Consider the following 16,145-nt stretch of genomic DNA (forward strand, 5'->3'; position numbering starts at 1 on the left):
CTGATAGATGTGAGGTGATATTTTATTGTGGTTTTCATTTGTATTTCACTGATAATAAGTGGTGCTGAGCATCTCTTCATGTGTCTGTTGGCCATCTGTAGGTCTTCTTTGGAAAAATGTCTATTTAGATTTTCTACCCATTTTTTAATTGGATTGTTTGGTTTTTTGGTATTGATTTGTATAACTTCTTTATATATTTTGGATATTAACCCCGTAACAGCTATATCATCTGTAAATATCTTCTCATATTCAATAGGCTGCCTTTGGTTTTGTTGACTGTTTCCTTTGCTGTGCAAAATATATTTATTCTGGCATAGTCCCAATAGTTTATTTTTGCTTTGTTTTCCTTGCCTGAAAGGACATATCCATAAATATGTTGCAAAGGCAATGTCCAAGAGATCATTGCCTATGTTTTCTTCTAAGAGTTTTATGGTTTCAGGTCTCCCGTTTAGGTCTTTAATCCATTTTGAGTTTTATTTTTATGTATGGTGAAAGTAAGTGGTCAAGTTTCATTCTTCTTTTTCTTTTTTAAAGATTTTATTTATTTGACAGAGAGACACAGTGAGAGAGGGAACACAAGCAGGGGAAGTGGGAGAGGGAGAAGCAGACCTCCCACCAAGCAGGGAGCCCAATGTGGGGCTTAATCCCAGAACCCTGGGATCATGACCTGAGCCGAAGGCAGACGCTTAACGACTGAGCCACCCAGGCGTGCCAGTCAAGTTTCATTCTTTTGCATGTAGCTGTCCAGTTTTCCCAATACCATCTGTTTTTTTTTAAAGATTTTATTTATCTGTTTGACAGAGAGAGACAGCGAGAGAGGGAATACAAGGAGGGGGGTTGTGAGAGGGAGAAGCAGGCTTCCCGCTGAGGAGGGAGCCCGATGCGGGGCTCGATCCCAGGACCCTGGGATCATGACCCGAGCTGAAGGCAGATGCTCAATGGCTGAGCCACCCAGGCGCCCCCCCAATACCATTTTTTGATGAGAGTATCTTTTCCCCACTGTATATTCTTGCTTCTGTGGTCATAGATTAATTGACCATAAAATGGATTTATTTCTGGGCTCTTTATTCTGTTCTATTGATCTTTGTGCCTATTTTTGTGCCACTACCATACTGTTTTGATTACTATAGCTTTGTAGTATATTTTGAAATCTGGATTTGTGATACTTCCAGCTATGTTCTTCTCTCTCAAGATTGCTTTGGCTATTTGGGGTCTTTCGTGATTCCATACAAGTTTTAGGATTCTTTGTTCTAATTCTGTGAATAATGTTGCTAGAATTTTGATAGGGATTGCACTGAATCTGTAGATTGCTTTGGGAAGTATGGAAATTTTAATGATATTAATTAATTAATTAATTTTTAAATTTTAAGTAGGCTCCACACCCAAGGTGGGGCTTGAACTCATGATCCTGAGATTAAGAGTTGCATGCTCTACCGACTGAGCCAGACAGGCACCCCTTAATATTAATTCTTCCAGTCCATGAGCATAGAATATCTTTCCATTTGTTTATGTTGTCTTCAATTTCTTTCATCGATATCTTACAGTTTTCAGAGTATAGGTCTTTCACCTCCTTGGTTAAGTTTATTCCTAAGTATTTTATTCTTTTTGGTGCAATTGTAAATGGAATTGTTTTCTTCATTTCTCTTTCTTCTACTTTGTTATTAGTGTATAGAAAGGAACAAATTTCTGTATATTAATTTTGTATCCTGCAACTTTACTGAACTGATTTATCAGTTCTAATAGCTTTTTGGTGGATTATTTAAGTTTTCTATATATAGTACCATGTCATCTGCAAATAGTGACAGTTTTACTTCTTCCTTACCAATTGGATGCCTTTTATTTCTTTTTCTTGTCTGACTGCTGTGGCTAAGACTTCCAGTACTAAGCTGAATAAAAGTGGTTAAGAGTGGACATCCTTGTCTTGTTCCTGATCTTAGAGGAAAAGTTCTCAGTTTTTCACCACTGAGCATATGATGTTAGTTGTGGACTTTTCATATATGGCCTTTATTATGTTAAGGTATGGTAAACGCAGTATGTTGAACGTCTTATCATGAACAGATGTTGTATTATGTCAAATACTTTTTATGTATCTCATGAGATAATCATATGGTTTTTAACCTTCCTCTTGTTAATATGATATATCACATTGATTTATTTGTGAATATTGAACCACTCTTGCATTCTTGGAATAAATCCCATTTGATCATGGTGAAAGATCTTTTTCTTAAATGTACTGTTGAATTCAGTTTGCTAATATTCTGTTGAGGATTTTTACACCTATGTGCATCAGCGATATCGGCCTACAGTTTTCTTTTTTGTAGTGTCTTTTTCTGGTTTTGATATCACGGTAACGCTGGCCTCACAGAATGAATTTGAAAATTTCTCTTCCTCCTTTATTTTTTGGAATAGTTTGAGGACAGATATCAACTCTTCTTTAAATGTTTGGTAGAATTCACCTGTGAAGACATCTGGTCCTAGACTTCTGTTTGTTGGGAGTTTTTTGTTTTTTATTTGTTATTATTTTTTTTAAGTGTGTTTGTTTGTTTGTTTATGTAATCTCCACATCCAACGTGGGGCTTGAACTCAGGACCCCGAGGGTAAGAGTCACATACTCTTCTGACTGAGCCAGCCAAGTGCCAGGTGCCCCGGAAGTTTTCTGTTTTTTTACAATTCAGTTTCATTACTACTAACTGGTCTGTTCAGATTTTCTATTTCTTGCTGATTCAATTTTTGGAAGAGTATATGTTTCTAGGAATTTACCATTTTTTTAGGTTGTCCAATTTACTGGCATATAATTTTTCACAATATGCTCTTATAATCCTTTATATTTCTTTTTTTTTTAAAAGATTTTATTTATTTGACAGAGAGATAGCAAGAGCAGAACACAAGCAGGGGGAGTGGGAGAGAGAGAAGCAGGCTTCCCACGGAACAGGGAGCCCGATGTGGGGCTCGATCCCTGGACCCTGGGATCATGACCTGAGCTGAAGGCAGACGCTTAACGACTGAGCCACCCAGGTGCCCCAATTCTTTATATTTCTATGGTGTCAGTTGTTACTTCTCTTAATTTCTGATTTTATCCCTTTATCATTATGTAGTGCCTTCTTTGTCTCAAAAAGGACTGAATTTTAACCAATAATCCTGGACTGGTCTTTCCAGAGATGTTTCTTCTATAACTATAATCTTTGCCTGGATCTCTTCTAAGACAAATTCCAAGAAGATTTACAACTTCCCAAGAACAAGAGAATCCTATTGGACTCAAGTGTGGTAAAGAGCAGAACTGATTTCCCACCAGCAAAATCATAATCATTGCTTAAAGACTCTTCAAGCAATGATGTAATTCCTAAATTCAAAGTGTAGTCTGGTAATTAGTAGCACCACTGGCATCACCTGGGATCTTGCTACAAGGGAGATTCTCAGGTTCCACTCAAGACCAACTGATTCACAGTCTGAATTTAAATGACAAGACTCTCAGGTAATTCTTATGCACACTGAAGTTTGAGAAGCACAATTTAGCCCATTCTCTGGTTTCTGGTCTGAAGTATCCTATAAAATTTTGCTAACTTGGCTTTCAAAATCTCTGAAAAAGATGATTTCATTAACTCTGGGGTTGCAGAATCTACACTAAATTAATGATTTCTTCTGCTAAGCCTTATCTCAACTTCCTTCAACTCATAGCCAGGAGGCAGGCAGATATGGGATAAATTCTAGCCACTATTCTTTTTTTTTAAAGATTTTATTTATTTATTTGACAGAGAGAGACACAGCGAGCAAAGGAACACAAGCAGGGGGAGTGGGAGAGGGAGAAGCAGGCTTCCCGTGGAGCAGGGAGCCTGATGTGGGGCTCGATCCCAGGATCCCAGGATTATGACCTGAGCCGAAGGCAGACACTTAACGACTGAGCCACCCAGGTGCATCTCTAGTCATTATTCTTAAAGGTGCCTAGAAATGCAAGTTTTCATTTTAGCACTAAAAATATTAGAGCTATGTATTTTTTCACACACACACACACACACACACAAGACTTCATCAGGATCAAGATATATTTATAATAGTTTTTGTTTTTAAGTAAATGTTTATGTAAACATTCTATTTACTAACATAGTATTATACCTGTACCAAAACCAAAAATTAATAAGAAACAACAAAAACCAAAACTACAGAGCTGTTTCCTAAAAGAATCAGAGCATTTAGGTCACACAGAACTTAAGATATTCTATCACACGTAATTTCAATTTGTGTAGGTGACAACTGTGATAGCTGTTAGAGCAAGTCAAGAAATTCCTTTAAAACAGTAAATGTTAGGCGCCTGGGTGGCTCAGTCGTTGGGCGTCTGCCTTTGGCTCAGGTCATGATCCCGGGGTCCTGGGATCGAGCCCCGCATTGCTCTCCCTGCTCAGCGGGAAGCCTGCTTCTCCCTCTCCCACTCCCCCTGCTTGTGTTCCCTCTCTCACTGTGTCTCTCTCTCTGTCAAATAAATAAATAAAATCTTTAAAAAAAATAAAAATAAAACAGTAAATGTTTAGTGTAGATTAGCTGAAATACTCAACCTGAGTGATGATCACAATATAGTTTTACAGAAAGAGAGACAGAAAAAGAGAGAGACAGAGAGAGGGAGAGAGAGAAAGCACTGGCAATATGGACTCGACCCTTTAATTCCATTTCTGTTTATCACTAACTTGCTTCATAAATTGCTTCCTCTCTTTATGTCTCAATTTTTCAATATATTGTCACCTGTATTGTCCCACTTCACTGCTGAGCCAAATAAAAATTCCAGGTTCACTAACTTTCTGTAAGTGAAAAACGGGTGAGAAATGGTATGTTCAGGTTACTCAAAAGTTAATATAGGTAATATAAACAGTATTAATAATTGGTAATACTATCTTTGGGTGATGCCTTCATTTTCAAAGCACTTTCCCATATAATACCTCATTTTTTCTTCCTCTGACTCCATAAAGTAGGAGGGCATATATTATTCTCATTTTCAGAAGATGAAACTGGGAACCAAGGCTATATGTGGTAGGATTGGGACTAGAGACTAGACCTTCCAACTCTAAAAAACCAGGCTAATTCTCAAATTTGTAAAGAATTAAAATAATGGAACACATAACATTAGAACAATATCAAATATAATTTACTCTTTGGATGACTGAGAACTCATTTTAGGATAGCATATAGAATTATGTTTGTGAGTTAGGATCATCCATATAAACATTAGTCATCTCTGTTGCATTCAGTGCAGATAAGGCGATTAATAGAGCTGTCTGGTTAGCCCAAATCCAACTCTGTTACAGTGTACTTTTCCAATTCTGGAATTTTATCACTTCAAGGAAGTCATGAATTACCCATTTGGTCTGAATTCTAGAATTGGTGTCCAATTAAATTTACTTGGTCCTTTATGGCTACTGATCATGTATGAGCTCTGCTTCCTTGACTATGAAAGGGGAATTATATATATACTCTGGAGGGCAAGGATTAAATGAGATACCCCTGTGAATAACTTAGTAGTGTGCCTTCCAAAACATAGTAGCTATAGAAGAGAAAAATAAGAGAAAGAAAAAGTTGTTGACATCTTCACCCAAACATAAAGTTCAACAAACTTGTACTTAAAAAAATTCTAGTTTAATATAAATATGAATATATTTTTTGTGTTTCTATGGTTATAAAAGTAATTCGTGTTTATTAGACAAATAAAATGAAAATCACCCATAATACCACCATGTATAGATAATCGCTGTTAATATTTTGGTTTTACAGTAAATAGATTTACATCTCTCTGAAGTTTTACACACACGCAACAAACAGAGGCAAGTTTTGTGTGCATGTTTTAAACAAATGAAATTGATTAACTCAATTATGTATTCCCTGAAAAAAAAATCTAGCCCTCTCCCAAAGAAACAAAATATAAAGCATTAAACAAAGTACTAAATAAAGCACTCGAATTAGAGTACATAAGAAATGTTATTTTACAAGCAGTTAAAAACTACTGGAACTCTCTATCCCATTGCAATAGAGAACAAGTCGGCATTTTTGGTGTCTAATATTTCACTGAATAGTAAATTTCTGGTCTCTTTTGGGAGCTGCTCATCTCATGTAAATTCTAAACATCACTACTATAATTTATTCAAGCACTTTGTTCCCAGATTTTCCTATTATAAACAGTGCCATGAACATATATCTTTGCTCACCTGGTGGGCATGACATACACATGTTAAATTTTGATATGCACTGCCACCCTGCTTTCTGGAAAGATCATGCCACTGCACATTTCTATTGACAGGGTGTTAAAATGCTTGTATTCCCATTCCCTCTCCCACCTAGGTTTAGTCTGAAATAACACCCTGCTTTTACTATCATTAATAATGAAAGGTTTTGGGGCGCCTGGGTGGCTCAGTTGGTTAAGCGACTGCCTTCGGCCCAGGTCATGATCCTGGAGTCCCTGGATCGAGTCCCGCATCGGGCTCCCTGCTCGGCAGGGAGTCTGCTTCTCCCTCTGACCCTCCCCCCTCTCATATGCTTGCTCTCTCTCATTCTCTCTCTCTCACATAAATAAATAAAAAATCTTTAAAAAAAAAAAATAATGAAAGGTTCTGGGATCAATTAGGAAAAAAAGGTAACTGGCTCACATTAATAACAAGGATCTGAGGAAAACAATTGGGAAAAAAAAAGATCCGGGGTAGAAAACCCAGGATCCAAATACTCAGAAATTCCCATTTAATTAGGACCTGGGTTTTTCATCACCCTACTCACTCCACCTCACCATGTGTTTTATTTGTTACGTATTACTTTTTGGTCATGATCTGTGGTGAGAAGGGAAAGGAGGGAACGTAGGACGATAAAGAAAATGCATGCCCCCAATAAAGTACCTCTGAGTCTGATCCCTGACTTGAGTACCAGCTTCCCTTGGATCCATCACTACACAAAGCTCTCCCAAGTGTATGTTTCACAAGAATAGGAAACAGCACAGTTACAAATGTTTCACCTCCAACATGAAAATTAAACTGTTTGCTATGACTTCTGAGGCCATAAGCCAAGTTTCATAACATGAAACTTGTCCATGATGATTTGATATAATCAAAACCTCAGATTATTTCAACCTAACACACCAAATGTGACAAAGAAGGAAAAAGTGCCCATCACAGGAGAGGGCATAATGCCTCACATGCCTAACACAGTAGTCTTAATCAGAAGCTTAGTTAACTTTATAGATACCTTATATCTGAGGTACAGAGAAGATTCTTCACATCAATCAGGTAAAAAAAATTTTTTTCACCTTATGTTTTCTTTAATTAGTCAGAATGGTCTTAAGAACAGAATAATAGGTATGAAGTGACAGGAAAAAAGTTTAGATAATGCTTTCCTTTTTGAGCCATTATTTAGATATTCTTTAAATGTTCACAGAAAGATCTCTGAATCCAACAAGCAAACGATCACAATGTAGCTTTATAAAATATTGTATGGCTTTAGACCAAACTACAGGTTCAGACTCAGCAGGAAAAAAAGGGCCACCTCCTGAGTAGCAGCGTCAATGTCTACAGCCTGTGAACATGTACTCGGAAGACTTCCAATGCAGGTAACTACCATGCTGAATTTGTTTTACTCTGACTCTTAGGTCATCTATTGAACAGATACTATTATTTAGAATTCAGAGGTTATTTGGGTGCCGGGAGCTGTAGTAGATGGCAGTAAAGAATAGAAACTAAATCCCTGCTCTCAAATTCTAGCTAGAGAGATCCCAGGTAAGTATAAATGTTAATGAATAAGATAATTTCAGGTAGTAATCAGTGTTTCCAAGACAGTAAAATAAGGGCTGTGTTAGGCAGTGACTTGGTAGCAAGGAGAAGCTCCATTAGATGGGATAATCAAGGAAGGCTTGTCTCAGGAGGTGACGTCTGAGCTAGACTTCGATTAGGATAAGGTTACGCATGTAATGATCTGGGAGAACAACGTTTCAGGCAGAGGACATAGCCAACGCAAAAGAATGGGCTTGGAGTGTTGGACAAAAAGAGGGCCAGGGTGGCCAGAGCACAGTGACTGAGGGGGAGGCTGAAGAATGGAGCTGGAAGAGGTTGGATTCTCAGATTTTACAGGGCTTCAGAGGCCATGGCAGAGTCTGAATTTGATTCTAGGAATAGTGGAAAGCCATTAAAGGGCTTAAATAAGGCGGTGATATGAGTGGATTTAAGTTTTGGAAAAAACCTCTGGTGGTTCCATGAAGTATGGACTGCAGCGGGGCAAGAGCAGCAAGAAGGAGAGCAAGAGAATCGATCAAATGAAATAGTCTCTACGTGAGAGATACTGGGCTTGGGCGAGGGTGCTGACAGGAACTGAGGAGAACGGTCAGATTCAGGGCACATCTCAGAGCTGAACTGAGACGACGCGGAGTGAGGGCGAAACAGGTAAACAAAGGGTTGCTCCTATGCCGGCACTTAAGCGACCAGACGGACAGTGGTGCTGGTCACTGATACGGAGGGTCGTAGGGGGAGTGGAGAGTGGGGCAATCGAAGGCACTGGATATCTCAGAGTGAGTGCTATAAGCTGGGCTGTAAACAGGATATAGAAGGGACATAAAGCCCACGGGCCAGATGAGACCACTTGGAAAGAAACTAAAGATACAGACAAGCCAATACTGGTCACTGAGAACAGGAGGAAGAGCCAGCAGAAGAGCGGAGAAGGAGCACCGTGAGGTGGGAGGACATTCGGAGAGTGTGGGGTCAGACACAGAAAGCAGGAAGTGTTTTAAAGGAAGGAATAATCAACTGTGTCAAATGCTGCTGGAAGACTGAATAAGATAAGGAAAGAAAACGCACAACTGGATTTAGCAAGAGAAGAGTACATTAATAAAGAAATAAGGTAGGAAAATATGTTATAAAAAGGGCATTTGATCTTGATCAAGCTATCACTTTCAAAGCTGAGACGGACCACCTCAGCAAAATTCCTGAGGATTTCCCTCATCAAAGCAAGAGGAGAGAAGCAATGACTCAGAAGGGTGTCCTTCTGAGTTTTCCATTCTTATTCCCCAGAAAGGGGAACCTTCCTTGGTGACAGTATGGTGGTATTCAGAATTTACATGGAAAGAGGAGCAACTTAGCCCAAAAGACTAACAGTTTACTTGCCCTGCTTGATGGTGACTGATCAAAGTCCAAACAGTCACCTGTCCAAGCAAACCAATTCTGAGCTACAAGTTTATCTAACCCAACGGCCCAAGTGAAAGGAAAGAACTGCCAACCAAGGAGGAGAGCATTCTTCTGACACTACTTTCTCTTCCCCAAAGCTGCTACCGCCTCGCTGTCAGAACCCAGCCTGTTTCTCTCCCCGCTGGTATCACGGAGCACAAAACTGAAAAGTGTGATCCGAGGCCCGCCCACACCCGGGCCACTTGTCTTTCTGTCTCCTCCTCACTTCCCGCCCCTTACCTGGGTCATTTTGTCCACAGAGACTGGAATTCCATCGATGGTGAGAGGTGGCAGCTCGGAGTTAACCTCCTGTGGCGCAGGGGCGTGTTCTGCCAGGGCAGACTCCAGGTCTTCCAGGATCATGCTCTTGTACTTACGCACCTGCAGGGAATTAAGGGCAGCAGTAAACAAGATGCCCAACAAGCAGGGAGGGTTGGTGCCAAGCAACCGGAGAGGGGGTGGGGCTGCCTCCCTCAGCCACAGCACAGCCCTAAGAGCAAACACTTCTACAACTAGCAGATAAAAATACCCGCTGGCCCCAAAGATATCACACTGTACAGAATTAAAGTGAAAAGATGATGAAATTGCAGGTAATAACAGCAGAAAGGAGCCAGGGGGAAGTTCTACAGAAATACTGCTTCTTGGTTAAAATCACGTTTTCTCATTCAACGCCAACCCCATTACCTGTTCCAGATCTAATAGGGATGCGTTTCCTGGGCCACCTGATAAAACCTAGCTGTGGCAGTTCACCACCAAAATCACTCCCAAGATCACCAACGACTTCTGTCTCTAAAACTCTAGGCAACCTATCTGAAACTGCCACTACTTTCCTGCAAGGCCAGACTACCCAACAGGTGATTCAAGTGCTCGAGAGGCTGGGCTGAAAGGCATCGGAGGGAAAAACAAGCAGTGTGTATTGTAGCTGTGTGTCAAAGGTACACTATCAGCAGGGCCCAGGGCCAGAGAGAGGCCCGCGGGTCTAGCCCTCCTCCTTTCTGGTCCTCCCTGGTGACAGAGGTAACCTTCGAATCCATGATGTCTCTGTAGCTCCGACATGCCCAGGTCTGAACCAGATATCATTGTTCTGACTCCTTTCCTTCCACTACCAGTGAAAGGTCTCTCCAGAGACAGAGAACTTAACAGCAGCACATTTGTACATGCACACATTCCTCCATGATGAGCAGAAACGGTAGGCAGACACGGGATCCTACAACCACCAATAATGGGCTCATTCACTTACAAGAATACACAGTGGGATAAGGACACCTTAGGGGATAACAAAGAAGCCATGAAATTATGGAAATATAACAAGATGGGATAGGAAACTAACTTGCTTTCAGGGATCAAGCCATTATCTTAGAAAAAAAAGGGAAGAGAAAATGAGGTATCCAAAAATTACGACAATGTTCAAGTCCTGGGTTTTCTGCCCCAGACTGGACTCTCAATCAGGACAAACTTTCTTAGAAGTATCTCATTATGAGGATTAAAAAAGAAAGATTCCCATACTCCATCTCAAGCATGTAGAAAAGTAAAAATTACTGTTGGCTACGAAGTACAACTTTTGCAGTGACAGAACCTTCCAAATAGGTCAACAATGAAGGGGATGAAAGAAAAATAGTACAAACATGTTTAATCATTATCATCCCAGAGATTCAGTGGTAGCTTGTTTCTAACACAAAAAAGAAAGTTTCAAAAATCATTGCCAATATATTTACTGTAACATAAACAGCTGGTGTTGCAATGCCAACTCTAAGGATTTATATTTTCTGCTTTCTAGGTTTCTGTAACCTATGTAGAGTTTTTATGCTACCAGCCCAGAGAAAAACCGCATCTTATAAGCCTAAGTTCTGGTCTTTGAACTTTAATATATCAGGTTAAATTATTATATCAGTATGTAGGCCCATAGTAAGAGTGAATGATAATAGTATAAAAATCAATTTCACTGTGCTGGAAATACCTGGTATTCAAAGACAGGAAATCATTAGATTATTACTATTACATTAGCTAGTTTCAAACAATTTTGGCCATTTTTATGGATCAGTAAAATTCTAGGAATTCATATCCAGGCATTTGGCTAAACTTATCAGTGCTATATAATGACTTAAAAATACCGTGAGTTTCAAAAAAAAAAAAAAAAAATTGCTGGTAGAGCATTCCTCCAAGTAATTTACAACAGAATAACTTCAGTGGTGACCACAGTGTTTTTAAGATTGCTCAGTGAAGTTTCCCAGAATGATCAAGCTAGTGCTTCAGTTTGTTCTGACTTATCAATTCTGAGATGCATATTCTTTCACATTTATCAATCCTCTGAAATTGGGATACATCTTAAAATTGCTGTGGATGAGGCAACTTGAGGCACAGCTGTCACAGGCTGTAGACCTGTGAACGTGGTGGCTGTCCTCTCTGGGAGCATGACTGCGATCCCTTGCCTTTTTTTGGGGGGGAGATTTTATTTATTTATTTGAGAGAGAGAGAGATAGCGAGAGAGAGCACGAGTGGGGAGGAGAGGGAGAAGGAGGCTCCCCACTGATCAGGGAGCCCGATGCGGGGCTCGATCCCAGGACCCTGGGATCATGACCTGAGCCAAAGGCAGACGCTTAACTGACTGAGCCACCCAGGCGCCCCGATCCCTTGCCTTTTCAATCAACAAACCATTTGAGAAAGGAATGTGAGTCTTGGTTGCAGTTAGATAATCTCCCCAGTGATCTTTCTGGTAAGATCAAGAAGCACCAGCATCAAACTTGTCACAGCTTGGAAAAAAGTCTAGAGACAATAGCAGAGCACTCTTTAAAGCCATGCAGCATTACTCGTGCTCTTGATGGCACAGAGGACAATATTACATGAAATGTCACAGACGACGATGACTTGGCAACAAGAAGTTATTCAGAAGCACTGGGCTGTGAAAGTGAGGAACTCAGTTTTAGGAATATCAATTTATTTCACTTTCACTTTCCTTTTTGGTACGATATAAAATGCAATACAATTAAAATCTATGTCTAAATAAGCTTGAAAGAGCTCTTTCAATAAGTATAAAATAAAAATTCTAAGTGATCAGCACTGTGCCAGAGTTTGTCAATGTTTTTTCAGTCTTCATGGTACATAAATAATGGTTCATCTTGTAAGTGATAATGACATAGATCTGATGACACAGACATTTGTTTTTCCAACTTCAAAAACCACAGCTTAAGCCTTTGTTATTTCATACCAATGTCACTGTCAACTAACTGGTTTTACAAAGTTAAAAATCACTTAAAAACAAAATCAGCTAGTCTGCCTACCAGTCTCTCTTCCCCCAATTCATCCTATATACCACTGCCATTTATAAAATAGCTGAGCCCCGGGGCGCCTGGCTGGCTCAGTCAGTGGAGCATGCAACTCTTGATCTCGGGGTCGTGAGTTCAAGCCTCACGTTGGGTGTAGAGATTACTTAAAAAAAAAAAAAAAGTATATAAAAAAATATCTGAGCCCCTTTGGCGGCTGTATGAAAATAAATAAATAAATTTCTGAAACACTGACTTATGACAATCAAATACAATTTACTGAGCACTTACTATGTGTCAAGCACTGTGTATATTATCTCAATGAACCCTCACGTAATTCTATAAGGAAAATATTAGTATACCCATTGTGCAGCTAAGAAAAACAAGGCTTAATAAACTTAAGTGACTTCTCCAAATCATATAGCTAGTACACAGTAATATGGCCACAAATCAAACTAATTTTTACCTAGTTCCAAAGCCTGTATGTTCAGCCACTTTGCTATCATTGTCTTCTTTCTCAAAACCACTTCTACAGTTTCCACTTCTCATAGGATGAAGTCCAAACTTCTTAGTCCAGCATTTCCACCTTTCTAATTATTCCCCACTTTGCCAATACTCCTCCAACGGGGCCACCAGATACATTGTGCCTGCCCAGCCCTGGAGACAATGCGAATGGCACCCTCCTAGCTGGCCAGTTTCCTCACTAACTTTTGCAGCGAGCCAAGTTCTCTTCTACCTCTGGGCCTTTAATTCTGCTTCCTATCAAAAACTTATCCATCTTTCAAGGCCCAACTCAATTTCCACTCCCTTTACGAAAAATCCCTAAGTTTTCTTGCCATAATTCTTACTCCTTTAAATTCCTACAAAATCAAATGATCACTTACGTTCTTATATATACCATACACAACTAGTGTGTGACACCCCTATCATTACTTAACATGTGTTATGAAACAGTTCCCATATATCAGACACGTGCAGATGATATATTAACAAACATTCTCGTAATTGCCAGAGGTGGAGTGTTTAGGGTGTTTATGAGAGCCCTTAAGAGTTCTGGGCACGGAATGTGCTTGCTCAGGATTCTGGAATTGGCTGCTACCACCGTAGTATCAGTGGGCCCTTAGTCAGGTTGCAAAAACAGTCCCAGACAAGATACCATAATTCTTTTGTATAGCTGAAGCCTTTCTGGAGAAAAGAGCGGTCTTCAGAAAGGTGCCATGAAAAGATCAAAACATTTTTTCTTACCTGTGTGCTTCTCTGAGATTAAAAATACGTTGTCATCTGAGATATGTAACAAAAAGACGCCCCAGTGCAGAGATGCCCTCAGACCCATGAGCCTGAAGGACATCTGGCACTGAGCCAGGACACATGCTGTGGCCCATAAAGCTCTGTTGGCTTTCACCCTGTTCTCTCTCCAGCCCCAAGGTCAGCCTCTTTTCTCCCCCGCCTCAGTCCAGACCTCCAATTTTCCTCTCGCCCCCTGGATCCCTAGTTTTAGACCTTGAAACCTCAAAGGACTTAGATGGATTCCTTATCTCATATTTTGTATCTAACAGTGTTAGTTATTTGTTGAGTATGTAAATAAAAACATTTTTACTTCACTATTTTTAAAAAATTTTAATTCCAGTATATTTAACATACAGTGTTCTGTTAGTTTCAGGTGTACAATATAGTGATTCAACAATTCTAGACATTACTCAATGCTCATCATGATAAATACTCTCTTTAATCCCCATCACCTATTTCACTCATCCCCCATCCACCTCCCCTCTGGTGACCACCAGTTTGTTCTCTATAGCTAAGAGTCTGTTTTCTGGTTTGTGTTTTTCTTTGTTCATTTGTTTTCTTTCTTAAGTTCCGCATATGAGGAAATCATATGGTATTTTTTACTTTACTATTTTTTTAAATATGCTTCCACATTTCCTGTAACTTGAAGACATTTTAAAAAACCTATAGAAAAAACTGAGTGACTTAGAACAAGAAATCACAACCAACTCCAGAGTCCACTCATCTACTGGGAAAGTAGAATTAAAGACTGAAGCATGATTTTCAAGAAGCCAGTGACAACCCCAGAGCTACCTCTCGCCTCTGTGCCTGTGACTAATTTCTGCGCCTGCAGAACTCGTTAACCATAGCCAGTGTATCCCCATCTAAATGCTACGGATTATTGACTCCGAGGAAAGAGCTCCACCTCCAGAAACTCCTGAAGTTCTTTTGGAAAAGGATGGAAATTCTCTCTCTGTTCCTCAACAAAATATTTCTAGGCCTATTCCTACCAAGCCTATAAAAGAGGGACAAGGCAGTAAGCCAAGAGCATGCCTTCGGGACACAGCAACTTAAAAACAAGCTACCGTTTGCCAATGCTTTTCATGCCAGCTCTCTATAAACATATGTAGGGGGCTGATAATCAACTTTAATTAATTTCTACTGCTCCCCAGTGAGGTGGGTATTATCCTTATTTTACACATGAGGACATCGAGCCACATATAGGAAAAATCAATGTGGGGAAACTACTCAAAAAATCAAAGCTTAAAAACAGTTTTCACAAATGTGGAGGTTTTAGTTATATATGTCCACTCTAGTTAATACCAACCCATTGGCAAAATTGAATTAGCTTGTATAAACATTAATAATGCTGCCTTTTGGGCGCCTGGGTGGCTCAGTTGGTTAAGCCACTGCCTTCAGCTCAGGTCATGATCCTGGAGTCCCAGGATCGAGTCCCGCATCAGACTCCCTGCCCAGCAGGGAGTCTGCTTCTCCCTCTGACCTTCCCCCTTCTCATGCTCTCTCTCTCTCTCTCATTCTCTCTCTCAAATAAATAAATAAAATCTTAAAGAAAAAAAAATAATGCTGTCTTTTAGGTGGGAGCCACACCTTCACTAAGAAGGATATTCAAAATGGCCAAAACACCCAATGGAGTTCTGGAGGTCTTTTAACTTGTTTTTTTTGTTGTTGTTGTTTGTTTTGTTTTAAAAAGCTGAGGCTTAAGAAGACATAGGTTTTAAACTGCAGAGAGAGATGCCTGGGTGGCTCAGTCTGTTAGGCGTCTGCCTTCAGCTCAGGTCATAATCCCGGGGTCCTGGGATCGAGTCCCACATTGGGCTCCCTGCTCAGCGGGGAGCCTGCTTCTCCCTCTGCCTGCTGCTCCCCCTGCTTGTGTGCGCTCTCTCTCTCTGACAAATAAGTAAATAAAATCTTTAAAAAGCAAACAAACAAACAAAAACTTCAAAGACTATTAGATCTGAGAGGCTAGATCCCAAGCAACTTAAAGAAACCTTGAGTTTCTGAATAAGGGAATCTCATTCTACATTAAAGTCAAAGGCCCTTTCTGAGAGTTCAGCTAGTTTTAGGTTACTTCACTCCATCACGTTACAAATATAGACATGGCGTATGTTATCTCTGAACCTAGTAGTTCCTCCAGCCAGCCAGCCATCAACCAAATAATTATTCATCTCCTATATGCTAGCCACTGTACTAAGGAAGAGCTGGGGACAAAATGGAAATCAAATTTATCCATCACAGCGCCCCATTATTGTGCATATTTCAATCTAGTGGAGAAGACAAACACAAAAATTATCATAAAAATAAAAGTATAATTACAAACTGGGACAAGCACTATAAAGAATGACACAAGCTAACTTCACAGTTCTTTATGTCTCAAGGTCTCAATTGAGATCCAATGTAGGATTAGAACTTAGAAACCAAATCTGCA

General features: G+C 39.9%; 1 protein-coding gene across 6 annotated transcripts in view; it reads right to left on the reverse strand.

The window, feature by feature from the left end:
- The window catches only part of NRF1 (nuclear respiratory factor 1), a 140,677-nt gene that overhangs the window by 58,151 nt on the left and 66,381 nt on the right, over positions 1-16,145 (reverse strand). For all 6 annotated transcript variants that reach the window (XM_032401586.1, XM_032401585.1, XM_032401583.1 and 3 more), the window contains exon 5: positions 9,414-9,554. In XM_032401586.1, the coding sequence (XP_032257477.1) occupies positions 9,414-9,554 (141 nt within the window). The remainder of the gene's footprint in view (positions 1-9,413; positions 9,555-16,145) is intronic.

This window comes from Phoca vitulina, unplaced genomic scaffold, assembly GCF_004348235.1.
Source record: "Phoca vitulina isolate PV1807 unplaced genomic scaffold, GSC_HSeal_1.0 scaffold4, whole genome shotgun sequence".
Lineage (NCBI taxonomy): Eukaryota > Metazoa > Chordata > Mammalia > Carnivora > Phocidae > Phoca > Phoca vitulina.